At 47.2% G+C, this 19,071-nt stretch overlaps 1 protein-coding gene across 1 annotated transcript; it reads left to right on the forward strand.

Annotated features, from left to right (window-relative positions):
• Window positions 1–1,305: 1,305 nt before the first annotated feature.
• CENPV (centromere protein V) lies at window positions 1,306–16,689 on the forward strand. The gene is made up of 5 exons (XM_069945689.1): window positions 1,306–1,746; window positions 8,428–8,526; window positions 9,510–9,579; window positions 10,820–10,934; window positions 16,461–16,689. The coding sequence occupies exons 1-5, from the start codon at window positions 1,430–1,432 to the stop codon at window positions 16,583–16,585; spliced, it is 726 nt and encodes a 241-aa protein (XP_069801790.1). The 5' UTR covers window positions 1,306–1,429; the 3' UTR covers window positions 16,586–16,689.
• The last annotated feature ends 2,382 nt before the right edge of the window (window positions 16,690–19,071 follow it).

Here is a 19,071-nt window from a genome sequence, read left to right on the forward strand (position 1 = left end):
AGCGGTGCCCAGCCTCCCTGTATTGGGATACTAGGTGCCCAGCCTCCCTGTATTGGGGTACTAGGTGCCCAGCCTCCCTGTATTGGGGTACTAGGTGCCCAGCCTCCCTGTATTGGGGTACTAGGTGCCCAGCCTCCCTGTATTGGGGTACTAGGTGCCCAGCCTCCCTGTCTTGGGGTACTAGGTGCCCAGCCTCCCTGTATTGGGGTACTAGGTGCCCAGCCTCCCTGTATTGGTGTACTAGGTGCCCAGCCTCCCTGTATTGGGGTACTAGGTGCCCAGCCTTCCTGTATTGGGGTACTAGGTGCCCAGCCTCCCTGTATTGGGGTACTAGGTGCTCAGCCTCCCTGTATTGGGGTACTAGGTGCCCAGCCTCCCTGTATTGGGGTACTAGGTGCCCAGCCTTCCTGTATTGGGGTACTAGGTGCCCAGCCTCCCTGTATTGGGGTACTAGGTGCTCAGCCTCCCTGTATTGGGGTACTAGGTGCCCAGCCTCCCTGTATTGGGGTACTAGGTGCCCAGCCTCCCTGTATTGGGGTACTAGGTGCCCAGCCTCCCTGTATTGGGGTACTAGGTGCTCAGCCTCCCTGTATTGGGGTACTAGGTGCCCAGCCTCCCTGTATTGGGGTACTAGGTGCCCAGCCTCCCTGTATTGGGGTACTAGCAGTGCCTAGCCTCCCTGTATTGGGGTACTAGCAGTGCCCAGCCTCCCTGTATTGGGGTACTAGCAGTGCCCAGCCTCCCTGTATTGGGGTACTAGCAGTGCCCAGCCTCCCTGTCTTAGGGTACTAGCAGTGCCCAGCCTTCCTGTCTTGGGGTACTAGCGGTGCCCAGCCTTCCTGTATTGAGGTACTAGGTGTCCAGCCTCCCTGTATTGGGGTACTAGCAGTGCCCAGCCTCCCTGTATTGGGGTACTAGGTGCCCAGCCTCCCTGTATTGGGGTACTAGGTGCCCAGCCTCCCTGTATTGGGGTACTAGCAGTGCCCAGCCTCCCTGTATTGGGGTACTAGGTGCCCAGCCTCCCTGTATTGGGGTACTAGGTGCCCAGCCTCCCTGTATTGGGGTACTAGGTGCCCAGCCTCCCTGTATTGGGGTACTAGGTGCCCAGCCTCCCTGTATTGGGGTACTAGGTGCCCAGCCTCCCTGTATTGGGGTACTAGGTGCCCAGCCTCCCTGTATTGGGGTACTAGCAGTGCCCAGCCTCCCTGTATTGGGGTACTAGGTGCCCAGCCTCCCTGTCTTGGTGAGCGCGCAGTATGGCGGGGAGGGCTATGTGCTCACCACACGGCGCCCTCTTCTGCCCCCTGCTGGATGTTCAGCGATGTGAGCGAATTCAAACGAAAATTAACCAAACAAAGCGAGAAAGCGGCTTCCCCGTCCGTCCTGGCCGGGACTTCCATCTCCACCGGCGGCGGCGGAATTCCCCGGAATGGGCAAACAACGGCAGACGGCTACAACCAAGATGGTGAAGGGGAAGAAACCTGCGCCAAAACGCGGCACCGAGCGGCTCACCAGGACGGCGGCGGCGGTACCGGAGGCGGCCAGATCCTCGGTGCAGCTCCCGGGCATCAAAAAGGCCAAAGCCAAGAGGGCGAACCCGGTGAAGACGGTGAGGAAACAGGTGGAGGAGGACGAGGAGCGCTTCTCTCTGCTGGAGCTGGGGACACAGAAGGAGAGACTGGTCCACTTCATGGAGGAGCAAAGGCTCAGCCCCGAGGATGCCGTGAAACTTCTGCTGGACTCCTAGTGAGTATCCCTGTGCCCATACCCCTCACCCTGTGCCCATACCCCTCACCCTGTGCCCATACCCCTCACCCTGTGCCCACACCCCTCACCCTGTGCCCATACCCCTCACCCTGTGCCCATACCCCTCACCCTGTGCCCACACCCCTCACCCTGTGCCCATACCCCTCACCCTGTGCCCATACCCCTCACCCTGTGCCCTCACCCTGTGCCCATACCCCGTGCCCTCACCCTGTGCCCACACCCCTCACCCTGTGCCCACACCCCTCACCCTGTGCCCATACCCCTCACCCTGTGCCCATACCCCTCACCCTGTGCCCATACCCCTCACCCTGTGCCCATATACCCCTCACCCTGTGCCCATACCCCTCACCCTGTGCCCATACCCCTCACCCTGTGCCCATACCCCTCACCCTGTGCCCATACCCCTTACCCTGTGCCCATACCCCTCACCCTGTGCCCACACCCCTCACCCTGTGCCCACACCCCTCACCCTGTGCCCATACCCCTCACCCTGTGCCCATACCCCTCACCCTGTGCCCATACCCCTCACCCTGTGCCCATACCCTGTGCCCATACCCCTCACCCTGTGCCCATACCCTGTGCCCATACCCCTCACACTGTGCCCATACCCCTCACCCTGTGCCCACACCCCTCACCCTGTGCCCATACCCCTCACCCTGTGCCCACACCCCTCACCCTGCGCCCATACCCCTCACCCTGCGCCCATACCCCTCACCCTGCGTCCATACCCCTCACCCTGCGCCCATACCCCTCACCCTGCGCCCATACCCCTCACCCTGCGCCCATACCCCTCACCCTGCGCCCATACCCCTCACCCTGCGCCCATACCCCTCACCCTGCGCCCATACCCCTCACCCTGCGCCCATACCCCTCACCCTGCGCCCATACCCCTCACCCTGCGCCCATACCCTGTGCTCAAGCACTGTGCCCATACCCTGCGCCCATACACTGTGCCCATACCCTGCACCCATACACTGTGCCCATGGCTGCGGGTGGCAGCCGGGTCCTCTCTGCCATATGGCTCCCATACAGCTACTGGCCATCCTATAGGAGTGTATAGCCCTGGCTTATTATATGGCCATTGGGATCAGACCGGGGTCTCTCATCTCAGGTAGGAGGGGGGTCCCCAGGTGTCCTATGAGAATCCTATGAGAAGAGCCGGATCCATAGACCACCACTTATCCCCTCTATATACAGGATCCTATATATATGGTTACATCTAGTGTCACATGTATTGTTACATTGTTGCCGCTTGTGGTTACAGCTTCCACACCGACTTTAAGAATCCCCTCTGACCTGTGCCGGGGGGCTGGTGGTCCATAACACAGGCATATGTCGTATCTCACAGCACAAGATGGCAGCGTGATGTCTGTAGACAAAGCTATGGCCTCATAAACTAGGGGGGTATACAGAATATACACTGTAGGAGCCGGGGATGAAGCGGTGATCACCTGCCGTACTGTAATAACATTATTATTGATGAGAACGTCATGGCGTCACAAATACGTCCAGATCTGTACCCCATCCTTCCCTCGTTCTATAGAGGGGATTAGGGGATCATTGCAGGTTACTAGATGTAGATCACCTCCGCACATTACTGCGCTACTCTCATAGGCTATAATATATATATATATATATATATATATATATATACACACACATGTATACTCTTACAATAACATATAGACTGTGCAGGATGATGGGAGTTGTGGTGCGGATTAGAGAGTGTATACAGCTGCTTGCCTAGATGGCCGCCTACATCTACCTGACTCTTAATACGATACAAACACGTGGTAGACCTGTCTCTTATTCTATACGGTTGTTTGTGGTCAATAATACTGTGTAATACAGAGGAGGCTCCGGGATCCCAACCAAACCTGTCTGTCTCTTCAGGTCAGTGGGAGATGATGGGAGATCTGCCACCCATGGGATTGTGGCCATAGAGGAATAACTGGCGTCTAATTATCCATTATTCTTATATTTATGTACTGAGTCATATAAAAAGTGGGTATGAGCTGAGAGGGGGCTGCGGGGGGCTGCCTGGGTGATCGATTGATCGTCCAGACAATAGCAGTGGTCTGCTGCAGCTGCTCCTATTCCACAGAGAGACGCAGCATATCGTTACTATATTAGTCGTTTGTCTAAGTTGAAAGACAACAATCAGCCGACATGATCCATGTCGGCTGATCGTTGTCTTTTATTACACGAGATAATTATCGGCTGTAATGGCTGATAATCGTTTTGTGTAATAGGCCCTTGGGGTTCAAACACACTAGGCGTATCCACAGCGGATTTCTCGCTGCAGATCCCTGCCCTGTACACTCTATTATGCGGACAAACTCGCAGCAGGATGGACTTCCCGCTGTGAGTTTGTCAGCAGCCCGCCCCATTAACCCCCCCCCCCCCCCCCCCCAGAGCGTATACATCACCTGGTCCCCGATCCAGCTTGCTTCGTGGCTCCCGGTGTCTTCAGGTCCCGTTTAGCCAATCAGTGCGCTGCTCCGCCGAGCTGGTTGTGCCTGGAACCTCCGAAGCAAGGCAGACCGGGGACCAGGTGATGTATATGCTCCGGCGGGGGGAGGGGGGGTTGTGTAACAGGGCGGGCTGCTGACAAACTCAGCGGGATGTCCATCCTGCTGCGAGTTTGTCCGCATAGAGTGTACAGGGCAGGAATCTGCAGCGAGAAATCCGCTGTGGATATGTCTAGTGTGTTTGAACCCCAAGGGCCTATTACACAAAACGATTATCAGCCATTACAGCCGATAATCATCTCGTGTAATAAAAGACAACGATCAGCCGACATGGACGTTAAGGCTGGCACACACCACAGAGAAGACAGGGATCTTACTATTTGTAAACCAGGCTGAGATACTAGTAAAGCCTAAGGGGGCATTCACACGTTTCATGCAGGGTCCGTAAATATAGATGACGTGCTATGGAAAAGAGCTCGGACTTCCTGGCATCATCATTCATGCCAGTGCAGTAGCGCAAAGTTTTCTTAGCTCACAGCATCATAATAAATGATGATCTTCTTCTGTAGCGCATCATTTATACTTACGGAACCTGCGTGAAATTCATGTATTCCCCCTTAGGTCCTATTCACACGTTAACCCCTTAGAGGATGGGGCCAAATTCAATTTTTGCGCTTTAGTTTTTTCCTCCTTGTGCTTAAAAGGCCATAGCAGTTGCATTTTTTCACCTAGAAACCCTCATGAGCCCTTATTTTTTGCGCCACTAATTGTACTTTGCAATAACAGGCTGAATTTTTGTATAAAATATGCTGCGAAACCAGAGAAAAAATAAATGTGTGGTGAAATTGAAAATAAAACACAATTTTTTGTGATTACACAGTTCGCTCTGGGGTAAAACTGACTTGTTATATATGTTCCTCAAGATGGTACGATTACAACGATATGTAACTTACGTGACTTTTATTTTATTTGATGGCTTTTAAAAGATTAAAACCTTTTAAAAAAAATAAATGTTCCTTAAAATCTATTCCCAGGCTTGTAGCGCTTTTATCCTTTGGTCTATGGGGCCGTGTGGGGTGTAATTTTTTGCGCCATGATTTGTTCTTTTTATCGGTACCTTGTTTGCCTATATGCGACTTTTTGATCACTTTTTAATACAATTTTTCTGGATTTGATGCGGCCAAAAATGCACAATTTTTATTATTTTTACACATATACAAGAATTCCCCCTGGGAGACTTCTTCTATTACTGCTCTGATATACTGCATAGATCAATGAGATAGGCATTTTATTGCTCTTGGCTGCTGCAGCCGAGAGCAATAAATTTCCAAGCCGCAAGCCAGGATCAGTGCTATTAGGGCGCAAACACATGGCCGGTACAGATGTGGGGACCGTTCGTCCGTGATCGCATCGCGGGGGGGCAATCCCCCCCACTAGACCACCAGGTATGAGGGGAAAATAGCATTTTAAATGCAGCTGTCAACTTTAGTAATAGCAGAGGCTGCCGCACACAGTGCTAGTAATAGCAGAGGCTGCCGCACACAGTGCTAGTAATAGCAGAGGCTGCCGCACACAGTGCTAGTAGTAGCAGAGGCTGCCGCACACAGTGCTAGTAGTAGCAGAGGCTGCCGCACACAGTGCTAGTAGTAGCAGAGGCTGCCGCACACAGTGCTAGTAGTAGCAGAGGCTGCCGCACACAGTGCTAGTAGTAGCAGAGGCTGCCGCACACAGTGCTAGTAGTAGCAGAGGCTGCCGCACACAGTGCTAGTAGTAGCAGAGGCTGCCGCACACAGTGCTAGTAGTAGCAGAGGCTGCCGCACACAGTGCTAGTAGTAGCAGAGGCTGCCGCACACAGTGCTAGTAGTAGCAGAGGCTGCCGCACACAGGGCTAGTAGTAGCAGAGGCTGCCGCACACAGTGCTAGTAGTAGCAGAGGCTGCCGCACACAGTGCTAGTAGTAGCAGAGGCTGCCGCACACAGTGCTAGTAGTAGCAGAGGCTGCCGCACACAGTGCTAGTAGTAGCAGAGGCTGCCGCACACAGTGCTAGTAGTAGCAGAGGCTGCCGCACACAGTGCTAGTAGTAGCAGAGGCTGCCGCACACAGTGCTAGTAGTAGCAGAGGCTGCCGCACACAGTGCTAGTAGTAGCAGAGGCTGCCGCACACAGTGCTAGTAGTAGCAGAGGCTGCCGCACACAGTGCTAGTAGTAGCAGAGGCTGCCGCACACAGTGCTAGTAGTAGCAGAGGCTGCCGCACACAGTGCTAGTAGTAGCAGAGGCTGCCGCACACAGTGCTAGTAGTAGCAGAGGCTGCCGCACACAGTGCTAGTAGTAGCAGAGGCTGCCGCACACAGTGCTAGTAGTAGCAGAGGCTGCCGCACACAGTGATAGTAGTAGCAGAGGCTGCCGCACACAGTGATAGTAATGGCAGAGAAGACTGCCGCACACAGTAATAGCAGAGGCTGCCGCACACAGTGCTAGTAATAGCAGTGGGTTGTACAGTTCTACATCAGTCTATCTTGGCCGTTTTCTTGTAGTCTTAAAAATCATTTGTATATAGGAATGCAGGGTGACTGTAATAAGTCTGTAGTGTGCGCTGGGCCATGGGGCGCCCTCACATATGGATACACTTCCAGTATACGGGTGTTGTGTATACGGTTACATACATCGCTGTAGTCCGTCCCTGCTCCGTGCGGCCGCAGTATCTTAGTAATTGGGGCATAGTCCAGGAATTGGTGCCCAGCGGAGGGTGAATAACACAATCAGCCTCCATAACCTCCCTAATAGAGGCCACGTGCCTGCAATGTCCCAGACACATGGCGGCGGCCTTTGCTCCCTGATAATCTGTATACAGCCATTTCCCTGTGTACTAGGGACAGAGGTGAAATGTCCTGTTAGTCCATGGATGCCGCCTGTCCTCTGTATACAGCTTATGACATCAGGGAGGTTATGCTGGGACATGTTGACTTTTTCACTTTTTTTTTTTTTTTTTTTTTTTTTTTTTTTTTTTAACTGCCATTGCTGGATGTAACCAGGGGTATGCTCCAATCTATAAGGATTTCTGACTCCTTTCATTAAAAAATTAAGGGGGGGGGGTAATAATCAATTTCCCCCACTTTATTAGGAGGGTTAATACTGGGGCACCATGCAGGCAGCGCTCACATCTTCTTAGTAGTTGTGGCCTAAGCTTAATACAGTGTTAGGTCCCTTTATACAGTCCAATATGGGGCCGCGCAGGGATGTGATCAGTGAGATTGGAGCTTGTTTGCAGTGCCTTTACATGGCAGGATTGAAGGGGTACTCCGCCACTAATCTTTTTCTTTTAAATCAACTGGATTCATAAAGTTAAATAGATTTGTAATTAACTTCTATGAAAAGATTTTAATGCTCTAGCTTTGGCTGTCCAGGCATGATGGGAGTTGTAGTTTTGCTGGAGAGCTGAGGTTCCCCACCCCTGCTCTGGCCTCTGGCGTTTTTCTGAGATGTTAAGGCAGCCCTAGGGCCGTATAGTAGTCTCTCTTTAGCCGCAGGGGCGATTTTCTAGTGATTGTTCCCTGTAATGTTCAGCTTCCAATAATTGTAGGAAATGTGAGACGACTTAGACTGTTCCTAGGGATATCCCAGCGAGTCAGGAGACCAGTCAGGACTATCCGGCAGAGCATAGTTTGTGGGTGACTTGTCCCTATCCGGCCGATAATCGTTCCGTGTAATAAACACAATGATCAGCCGATGATCATGGTCATCGGCTGATTGTTGATATAGGTTTGGATCTATAATTGTCATACATTGTGTATACATTACCTATCCATGGTCCAGGGCTCCTCCTGCGGTCTGCTTCTCACCGGGTCCAGCGCGCTCCAGCTTCAGAGCCGCCAGTGATTGGCTGAGCGGCCTGTCAGCTGAGACAGGCCACTCTGAAGCTGTAAGCACGTGGGACCTGGGGAGAAGCAGAGCGCAAGAGGAGCCCTGCAGCGTGGATAGGTAAAGTATACAGTTTAAGCAAGGGCTGCAAGGACATCGGTAACAATGTCCATGCAGCTCTTGTTAAACGATTGTCGGGCCGTGTAATAGGCCCAGTAAACGCTAGATTGGCGCTCCTTTACAGTTATTATTGGGCCCCCATCGGCCCGTGTAATAGGACCCTTATTGTCAGTACAGATGATCTGACGCTGCTATTACTGTCATTCTGCAGTGAATACAAGGGGCTGGTGAAGCACAGCGGAGGATGTCACTGCGGAGCTGTCCGCTTTGAGGTTTGGGCGTCTGCCGAACTCCACGTCTTTGACTGCAAGTAAGTCTTATAGCAAGTCCCTTACACATCACATATTACTCTGCATACTGGGGTGCTGTGCCAGGAGAAGGTAATATTAAGGCTTTGTTCACACTACGTACTGTTAAAAGAACAGATGTTTTCTATTAAAGCAACGGCCGTTCTTTTCATGCTGCAATGATATGCATTGAGGTCAATGGAACTTCGGCCGTTGTTCCGTTGACTTCATTGCATATCATTGCAGCATGAAAAGACAGTAGGAAGCTTACAGATAGATGCCTTGTGGGAAAACCAGGCCGTATGATCCAGCAGCTGTAATACTTATAGATAGAGAAATATACTTGCTTTGTTTAGAAACCAGGTTAAAGGGGTTGTTGTTCACCCCCAAATTTTTTCTTTCGGATTGACTGGTGGCAGAAAGTGCCAGAGCATTGCAATTTACTTCTATTCAAAAATTTCCAGTCTTCCAGTACTTATTAGCTGCTGTATGTCCTGGAGGAAGTGATGTATTCTCTTCAGTCTGACACAGTGCTCTCTGCTGCCACCTCTGTCCATGTCAGGAAGTGTCCAGAGCAGTAGCAAATCCCCATAGAAAAAGTCCCCTTGCTCTCCAGACTGGAAAGAATACACCACTTCCTACAGGACATGCAGCAGCTGATAAGTAGTGGAAGACTGGAGATTTCTTAATAGAAGTAAATTACTAATCTTTGGCCTTTTTTGGCACCAGTTGAGTTTTTTTGGGGGGATTAACAACTCCTTTTAAACTAGAATCCACCTTCTGTACCACAGTCCACTGAATAAAGTAGCTAGGGAATTCACTATGAGCAAACAGATTGTGTAGAGCCATGTTACACTATGTATGTGCAGGGCATACAGCCTAGCGGTGCTATAACCAATCTACTTTATCCTTATTAAACCTCTACATACTGGAACGTGATGAACTGTGAGCAATATCTGTTACTATGTAATATAGTAGTAATATGTGATTTTTTTTTTTTTTTTAGCTGCAGCATTTGTGTAAAGAAGCAGAATCGCCATTTCATCGTCCCTTCGTCTCGATTCAAGCTGCTGAAGGTAAATGGAGATGTAGTTTTCATTTTCTGCACCTGTCCCCTATATAAACCCTGTCATCTTCCTGTTCTTTTTCATGGAGCAAAGTACAAAACAAGCGCAGAGTCCTGGTGAGGAGTGTAATAACCCAGTCTCGTCCAGGATCAGATTCCAGGCCGGGGAGTATATAAGGGATAGTCCTTGAGAGACTCCGCCAAAACCTAACCTGTTACCATAGATTTGCCTTGATCGTTCAGGTGGCAATACATGATGGGAGTAGTTTTCCGTCCGGCGCCATCTTGGATATAGATCAGCTTTTAGAGAAACCTTTAACTCTGGAACAGCAGCAGCTAGAAAGACGGGAGATGGCTGAAAATTGGCGACTAAGACCCGCTAGGTTTAGGAGGATTTCAGTTTTTTTGCGTGGAATTTCCCTTTAGCCCTTTAGAGTGGTGACTAGGTGTCTTTAGTGCCCTCACTGCAGGTATTGAGCCCCTGAGAGTCCCCTCCATTGGGTTCAGTAATTTTTAATTCTGTTTACTTTAGGGACAGGACTAGAGCTGGGCTGTTTGTCAGTAGGACACATACATGAACATACTGTGCTGTGCTATGGTATAGTTCTGGAGAAAGCTAAAGCTTTGGCTGTCCAGGCATGATAGGAGTTAAAGCCTTGCAACAGCTGAAGGGCTGAAGGTTTCCCATCCCTGCTTTAAAGGGTAACTCCAGGGGAAAACTTTTTCTTTCAAATCAACTGGTTCCAGAAAGTTATATAGATTTGTAATTTACCTCTATTTAATCTCCAGTCTTCCAGTACTTATCAGCTGCTGTATGTTCTGCAGGAAGTTGTGTATTCTCTCCAGTCTGACACAGTGCTCTCTGCTGCCACCTCTGTCCATGTCAGGAACTGTCCAGAGCAGCAGCAAATCCCCATAGAAAACCTCTCCTGCTCTGGACAGTTCCTGACATGGACAGAGGTGGCAGCAGAGAGCACTGTGTCAGACTGGAAAGAATACACCACTTCCTGCAGGACCTACAGCAGGTGATAAGTACTGAAAGACTTGAGATTTCTAAATAGAAGTAAATTACAAATCTCTGGCACTTTCTGAAACCAGTTGATTTGAAAGAAAAAGATTTTTGCTGGAGTACCCCTCCAGTACCCCCCTTAATTTCATGGTAGTCATTCCTTTGCAACATACAATGAAACCCCGCGCCCCCACACACTTTTTGTTTTTCAGTAACTTACCTGTAACCTTTGTATGTCCAGGGTGCAGACAATCTCACCACCTACACATTCAACACCAAGAAAGCGCAGCATACGTTTTGCAAGACCTGTGGGGTCCAGAGTTTTTATACACCTCGCTCCAACCCTGATGGCTATGGTAAGTCCCGAGTGACCGCTATACTGAAGACTGGGCTACCGGCAGCTGGCAGTGCCCGATTTCATCCCTGCACCAATATAGTCCTGGCGTATCCGTTATTGATGGTTGTACAGCAAAGAAAGTAATCCATTTGGTCCACTTGCATCCACCGGCGCTACTCACTATAAATTTGGATATTAGAATGCTGTCTAAAAGGAGTACAAGTGTCACATATGAAATCCGCTCCTGGGCTAAAAACAACACTGGCTAACTCTGCAGCCTTGCCAATCCGTCTAATGCAGGCACTACAAGTCTCAGCTCGCCCTCTCCAGCATAAGATACCATGAAACTGATCCTACCTGGGTAATTGGAGCAAACAATAAGAGAGCAGGTCCAGCACAGACGGTCCGCGGCAAGAGAAAACAGGATACAAATCCAGTGTAAACAGTCCGGGATATTGAATGCAGTGGCACAGGTAATAATCCTTCAGAACTTAAGTTCAGGAACAGGCAGTATAGTGGATGGAGTGTGGGCACGCTCCGGCCGGCAGCGTGCACCACAAAAACTTCCACCCGTAGATCTTAGTGACGTCACAAAGACAAAGTAATGAGGCCGTAGTAGACCAAAACACCTCCGAATAGTTTCAGAAAATGGTTCGTTTTCCTTCATCAGGGAGGGGCTTCATTGGTGTGCTGTCCTCCTTTTAAAGACCTGGTCTTAGTTCTTATCCAATATGGCTGATTAACCCTTTCTCTCCCATCCAATGTGGCCAATTATCTCTTTTTTTCTAAATCCAATATGGTGGTTTAACCTCTTCTGCCCCAGGCTGTACAACTCATAGGCTCCTCAATACCTAGTACTTTCATCCTGCTTTCTCTATTAGTATGCTTGGACTCGATTAGTTGCCTTTATTGCTCCTTTTCTTTCCCCCTTTTTTTGATTATTTATTTCTAAAGCATATGTGTAATGTAATGTAGATAAAAAAAACACACATATATATATATATATATATAAACATACAAACCTGCACACATACACATAGACACATATATATACACATACACACACAAACATATATACACTCACCGGCCACTTTATTAGGTACACCTGTCCAACTGCACGTTACCACTTAATTTCTAATCAGCCAATCACATGGCGGCAACTCAGTGCATTTAGGCATGTAGACATGGTCAAGACAATCTCCTGCAGTTCAAACCGAGCATCAGTATGGGGAAGAAAGGTGATTTGAGTGCCTTTGAACGTGGCATGGTTGTTGGTGCCAGAAGGGCTGGTCTGAGTATTTCAGAAACTGCTGATCTACTGGGATTTTCACGCACAACCATCTCTAGGGTTTACAGAGAATGGTCCGAAAAAGAAAAAAACATCCAGTGAGCGGCAGTTCTGTGGGCGGAAATGCCTTGTTGATGCCAGAGGTCAGAGGAGAATGGGCAGACTGGTTCGAGCTGATAGAAAGGCAACAGTGACTCAAATAGCCAACCGTTACAACCAAGGTAGGCAGAAGAGCATCTCTGAACGCACAGTACATCCAACTTTGAGGCAGATGGGCTACAGCAGCAGAAGACCACACCGGGTGCCACTCCTTTCAGCTAAGAACAGGAAACTGAGGCTACAATTTGCACAAGCTCCTCGAAATTGGACAGTAGAAGATTGGAAAAACGTTGCCTTGTCTGATGAGTCTCGATTTCTGCTGCGACATTCGGATGGTAGGGTCAGAATTTGGCGTCAACAACATGAAAGCATGGATCCATCCTGCCTTGTATCAAAGGTTCAGGCTGGTGGTGTCATGGTGTGGGGAATATTTTCTTGCCACTCTTTGGGCCCCTTGGTACCAATTGAGCATCGTTGCAATGCCACAGCCTACCTGAGTATTGTTGCTGACCATGTCCATCCCTTTATGACCACAATGTACCCAACATCTGATGGCTACTTTCAGCAGGATAATGCGCCATGTCATAAAGCTAGAATCATCTCAGACTGGTTTCTTGAACATGACAATGAGTTCACTGTACTCAAATGGCCTCCACAGTCACCAGATCTCAATCCAATAGAGCATCTTTGGGATGTGGTGGAACGGGAGATTGGCATCATGGATGTGCAGCCGACAAATCTGCGGCAACTGTGTGATGCCATCATGTCAATATGGACCAAAATCTCTGAGGAAGCTTCCAGCACCTTGTTGTATCTATGCCACAAAGAATTGAGGCAGTTCTGAAGGCAAAAGGGGGTCCAACCCGTTACTAGCATGGTGTACCTAATAAAGTGGCCGGTGAGTGTATATATACACACACATACATACATACATACATACATACATACATACACATAGAAAAATAACTTTATTTCAATATAAAAATAAAATGAAATAAATACATAAGGATATACAAAAAATGTGTAATAAGGTCTAATAATTTCTGTGAAAATATTTATAAATAATGAGAGATTGAATTATTTGCACTATAATAACAAGCCTATATACATATACACTGGTCTTGAGATATTTTTCGGTATCCCCATTCGGACCGAATGTGTGAGTGACGTGCTCCCCAGATGGGTTTGTTGTACATAAAGTACAACTCTTGTTATTATGTAATAAGTTCTTTTTTATTATATAAAACATAAAATATATAACATATAACAAATAGGTTAGTTAAACCCAAGTGAGCTTCCTACGTACGCATACACGGATGTGCATATGTTTTATACATATGTATAATATAGCTTTTTTTGTATGGGTTTTTATGTATGTATGCACATTTTTGTATGTGTGCATATATTTTTATAAATATTTTCACAGAAATTATTAGACCTTATTACACATTTTTTGTATATCCTTATGTATTTATTTAATTTAATTTTTATATTGAAATAAAGTTATTTTTCTATGTGTGTGTGTATGTATGTATGTATATATATGTATGTGTGTATATATATATATATATATATATATATATATATATATATATAAATATATATATGTGTATGTGTGAATGTTTGTATGTTTATATATGTATATATATATATATATATATATAATGTGGGGGGGTTTTTGTGTTTTTTTATCTACATTACATTACACATATGCTTTAGAAATAATCAAAAAAAGGGGGAATGAAAAGGAGCAATAAAGGCAACTAATCGAGTCCAAGCATACTAATAGAGAAAGCAGGATGAAAGTACTAGGTATTGAGGAGCCTATGAGTTGTACAGCCTGGGGCAGAAGAGGTTAAACCACCATATTGGATTTAGAAAAAAAGAGATAATTGGCCACATTGGATGGGAGAGAAAGGGTTAATCAGCCATATTGGATAAGAACTAAGACCAGGTCTTTAAAAGGAGGACAGCACACCAATGAAGCCCCTCCCTGATGAAGGAAAACGAACCATTTTCTGAAACTAGTCGGAGGTGTTTTGGTCTACTACGGCCTCATTACTTTGTCTTTGTGACGTCACTAAGATCTACGGGCGGAAGTTTTTGTGGTGCACGCTGCCGGCCGGAGCGTGCCCACACTCCATCCACTATACTGCCTGTTCCTGAACTTAAGTTCTGAAGGATTATTACCTGTGCCACTGCATTCAATATCCCGGACTGTTTACACTGGATTTGTATCCTGTTTTCTCTTGCCGCGGACCGTCTGTGCTAGACCTGCTCTCTTATTGTTTGCTCCAATTACCCAGGTAGGATCAGTTTCATGGTATCTTATGCTGGAGAGGGCGAGCTGAGACTTGTAGTGCCTGCATTGGACGGATTGGCAAGGCTGCAGAGTTAGCCAGTGTTGTTTTTAGCCCAGGAGCGGATTTCATATGTGACACTTGTACTCCTTTTGGACAGCATTCTAATATACACATTTAGGCTATGCTCACACTACGTATATTTCAGTCAGTATTGTGGTCCTCATAGCAACCAAAACCAGGAGTGGATTGAAAACACAGAAAGGCTCTGTTCACATAATGTTGTAATTGAGTGGATGGCCGCCATTTAATGGCAAATATTTGCTGTTATTTTAAAACAACGGCTGTTATATTGAAATAATGGCCGTTATTTACCGTTATATGTCGGCCATCCACTCAATTACAACATTATGTGAACAGATCCTTTCTGTGTTTTCAATCCACTCCTGGTTTTGGTTGCTATGAGGAGCTGACATGAGGACCAAATACAGCCTCAAATATACATAGTGTGAACCCAGCCTTATAGTGAGTAGCGCCGGTGGATGCAAGTGGACCACCTTGGTGGAATCCACTAGCTTGCTTGTTTTTTGTTTTTATTGTATGGATGACAAGTCCATTGATATCCCCGTGCAGCACCACTAATCAGGTTGTGGCGCATCTAGGACTGTCTCTGTGAAGGAGACAAATACCTTATATGTTTTAGGACATGTTCACGCAATTTAGGACATGTTCAGTCAATGCCAACAACGGCCGTTCACACAATGTACTGAACAATGGCTGTTGTTCGGCACAGCTGTGGAAATAATTGACTTTTCAATCATTTCCGCCTGTGGCACACTGAAATCAATGCAATTTTCAGTGCAACAACGGCCATTGTTTGTGTGCCAAACTATGCCCTTTATTAGTACAATGCGTGAACATAGCCTCATAATGTAAGAAGCAGTAGTGCTAACCATACAGAAACGTGCATAGAGAATGGTGAAGGCCGGAGCTGTTCTATGAGGAGGGGTCTGTATGTGCTGGATTACTGCTGACCGCTCCATAGATGATTATGGTGGTGGCAGTATGTGACATTAGACCCACAGAAATGAGACCATCTTCTATTCCTATGAACTGGCTGCTACACGCAGTATTTGTTGTCTGTGTTGTGAACGGAGCTGGAAGCATTTGGTTTCATTCACCGCACAGCGGCCGCACATCAACTCCTAGTCACTTCATTGCACATTTACGACTGTAAAATTAAGTATCGGGTTCTCTTTATGGGCTCAAAATAAGTTCCAGATGAAAGTAGCTGTCCCTTTAAAGGAGAAGTCCGACCACGGGACGTTTTTTCCCCAAATGCAGGGGCAGCAGGAAAATAACAAACCTCTCCCCGTGCCTCTGCAGAGATGGATCTCCACCAGAGCCGATGTCACGACCCAGTTGATGGACAGTCCACGCAGCCAATCAGTGACGGGGGCGGGACGCCACTTCAGTCACTGACTGGCTGAGCAGGCTGTCCATCAGCCATGATGGGCATTTTCTCACAAGTCGTGACGTCATCACAGCATCACAACATGTCAGGAACTGTCCAGAGCAGTAGTATAATCTCAATAGAAAACCTCTCCTGCTCTCCAGACTGATAAGTACTGAAAGACTGGAGATTTTTTAATACAAGTAAATTACAAATCTCTGGCACCAGTTGATTTGAAAGTAATTTTTTTTCTGGTGAGCAAACCCTTTAATAGTTTCTGGGACCATGTTAGAGAGTTTGTGGGATAGAAGTGTCTGTGTTACACATTGGGATATGCTCATCTCTAACCGATGGCTTCTTAGGCTTGGTGTATGGGTAATCTGTGGTTGTGTTTGGTATTTTCAGGCATCGCGGCACACTGCCTGGATGAAGGGACGGTGCACAGCATCCACATGGAACAGATAAACGGGAAAGAATGGGAGAAGGCCATGAAAGAACATAAGACCATCCGCAACATGTCAAAGTCCTGAGACCGCCCACTTATGTTCTGTCATTTATAGGTTTCCATTACTAATTTTATACATTTCTGCCATTTTGGCCTGTCTTTAGTAAATTACATTTTTCTATACATTCACTGATGATTGTTCTGTTCTGGACTTAAAGTATTTTTGTTTTAAATCAGATCTTTTTTATTGAAAAAAGTTTTTTTACAAACACAAGAAAAGTGCTTTTGTTTTTGCCCTTCCCTCCACCCCTACCCAACTCCCAAAAACACAAAGTACCATGTGTAGTACAGAATTTTTGAGATAGCCAATAACATTTCCCAAAGAGGTCGTATAAACAATGCCAGATATAAATGACTAAATGTGGCAGCATATCGGGGACTTAAAGTATTTAAAGTGTTCCTATCCTTAAAGGGGTTATTCAGGTTTAGAAAAACATGGCTGCTTTCTTCCAGGGACAGTTCTCAGATTGTGTGTGTGTGTGTGGGGGGGGGGGGGAGGGGGGGGGTGTTGCAGCTCAGTTCTTTTGAAGTGAATGGAGCTGAATTGTAATACTGAACCCAACCTGAGAACAGGGGGGTGCTGTTTTTGCAAGAAATTGAAACTTTATTTCCTTTTTTATGATCCTTAATAACCACTTTAGGAAGACTCACAATACAGCCAGGAACCTGCATATTTTTTTTCTTGTGTAAGTGGGTTCGATAAGATCTCTATTGTGAGACGTCTTGAAAAAAAAAAAAAAGGTATTGGAGCAGCTTATAAAGCAGTAGAACGCTGACAGGTTTCCTTTAAATGGTTCCCTTAATCACTTGGTGTTCACAGACACGGTTCACCACAGTACAGTAGATATGTTAACTAAAGATGAGCGAGTAGTGAAAAATTTTAAAGCTCGAAATTCAACGGACCGGGATGTTCGACTTTTCGATCAAATATCGAACCCTATTAAAATCTATGGGAGAAAAATGGCCGTTTCTTGGTGACCTCCAAGTGGTCGAATTTAAGTTCCTAGTCCACCATGAAACCTCAGGAGATTGTGCCAACACCTGGGTGCATCTAACACGCCAAGTCGCAATATTACACCACTATCACAGCCTACCAACTATACACCCCAAACACAATATAACCTCTGTGTAAAGTGGAAGAAATACATGGAGAACTTCTTTCCTCTACATTAGCAAGGATAGAAAGCCAGATTGTAAGCAGTCGTCTCTAGCGGCGAGTGGGTCAGGCGACATCATAAGGCACCGACAGCTAGGGGGCGCTGGTGGCACCTCCCACACTTTACTTAGCGCCGCGTGCCCCTGCCCGCTCGCCCCATTATCTGCCCAGATTGCCGCCCATTCACGCTTTGCCGCTCATCACCTGCCAGGTCGCCGCCACCCACGCACACATCTTCTCCCTCCAGCAGGCACCCTGACATGATGTCATTGTGCCTGCCGGAGGAGAAAATCAGAAGAGAAAGGGATGCACTTCATGTAAGAATTATCTAAGTATAATGTTTGTTTTGTGTGTGTTTGGCATTCCGGCACACACGGGGGGGGGGGATTATTACTAAGGGGCATAGGCACAGGGAGAATTATTACTATGGGGACTGCACAGGGGGGATTATTACTACGGAGCAAAGCATTGGGGGGGATTATTACTACGGGGCAAAGCATAGGGGGGATTATTACTATGGGGGCAGCATCAGGGTGAAATATTACTATGGGGACAGCACCGGGGGGGATTTTTACTATGGGGGTGCAGCACAGTGGAGATTATTACTATGGGGACAGAGGCACAGGTGGGATTATTATTATGGGGCAAAGTACTGGGGACGGGGGGGGATGGACATGCAGTCTGTCTAAGGGAGGGCTTGCGCGCCTCGCTGCTAAAAGAATAGACAAGTTATTTTGTGTGACTCCAGATATGTACTTCCATGCTATGTTTTGTAAAACTTCAATAAAATAAGTTTTTAAAAAAACAAAACAACTGCTGTGTGGGGCAAGGGCAGAAGGTGGCCCTGTCTGCTGAATCATGTGTTATACCTCATGTTGACAACTAATGGTAGTGCCGTGTTTCAGCAGGATTATGCCCTGGCCACTGTGCAAGAACTGTTCAGAAATCTAAAGAGACTTGGTCTCCAGATTTCCAAGATCGCAGTCCAAATGGACATCTATGGGATGTGCTAGAAAACAAGTCTGATCGATGGAGTCCACACCTCATAACTTACAGGATCTGCAGCTAATGACTGCCACAGGACTCCTTCAGAAGTCTTATAGGGTCCATGCCTTGGGAGCTCAGAGTTGTTTTGGCAGCAAGAGAAACCTACACAATATAAGGTTTAAATGTCACGACTGATCTATATTTCTGTATCCCCACCACTCGACAAACACAATGTCTACCCAAAATATTAAAGTGTACCTGTCTTTGACATGTCAAAAGTTTTGATGGGTCTGCTCTGAGTGTTCAGTCCTGTATCGATCGAGAGGACGAGCCATGAGAAGACAGCACTTTAGCTCCCTGTACATTGT

Source organism: Dendropsophus ebraccatus, chromosome 11, assembly GCF_027789765.1.
Source record: "Dendropsophus ebraccatus isolate aDenEbr1 chromosome 11, aDenEbr1.pat, whole genome shotgun sequence".
Taxonomy (NCBI): Eukaryota; Metazoa; Chordata; class Amphibia; order Anura; family Hylidae; genus Dendropsophus; species Dendropsophus ebraccatus.

Bases quoted from the DNA above. Each gene is read 5' to 3' on its own strand.
- CENPV (XM_069945689.1), top strand. From the start codon at position 1,430: ATGGGCAAACAACGGCAGACGGCTACAACCAAGATGGTGAAGGGGAAG. The intron at 1,747-8,427 runs GTGAGTATCCCT...GTCATTCTGCAG, and splicing joins AAACTTCTGCTGGACTCCTA to TGAATACAAGGGGCTGGTGA. The intron at 9,580-10,819 runs GTAAATGGAGAT...TTGTATGTCCAG, and splicing joins CTCGATTCAAGCTGCTGAAG to GGTGCAGACAATCTCACCAC.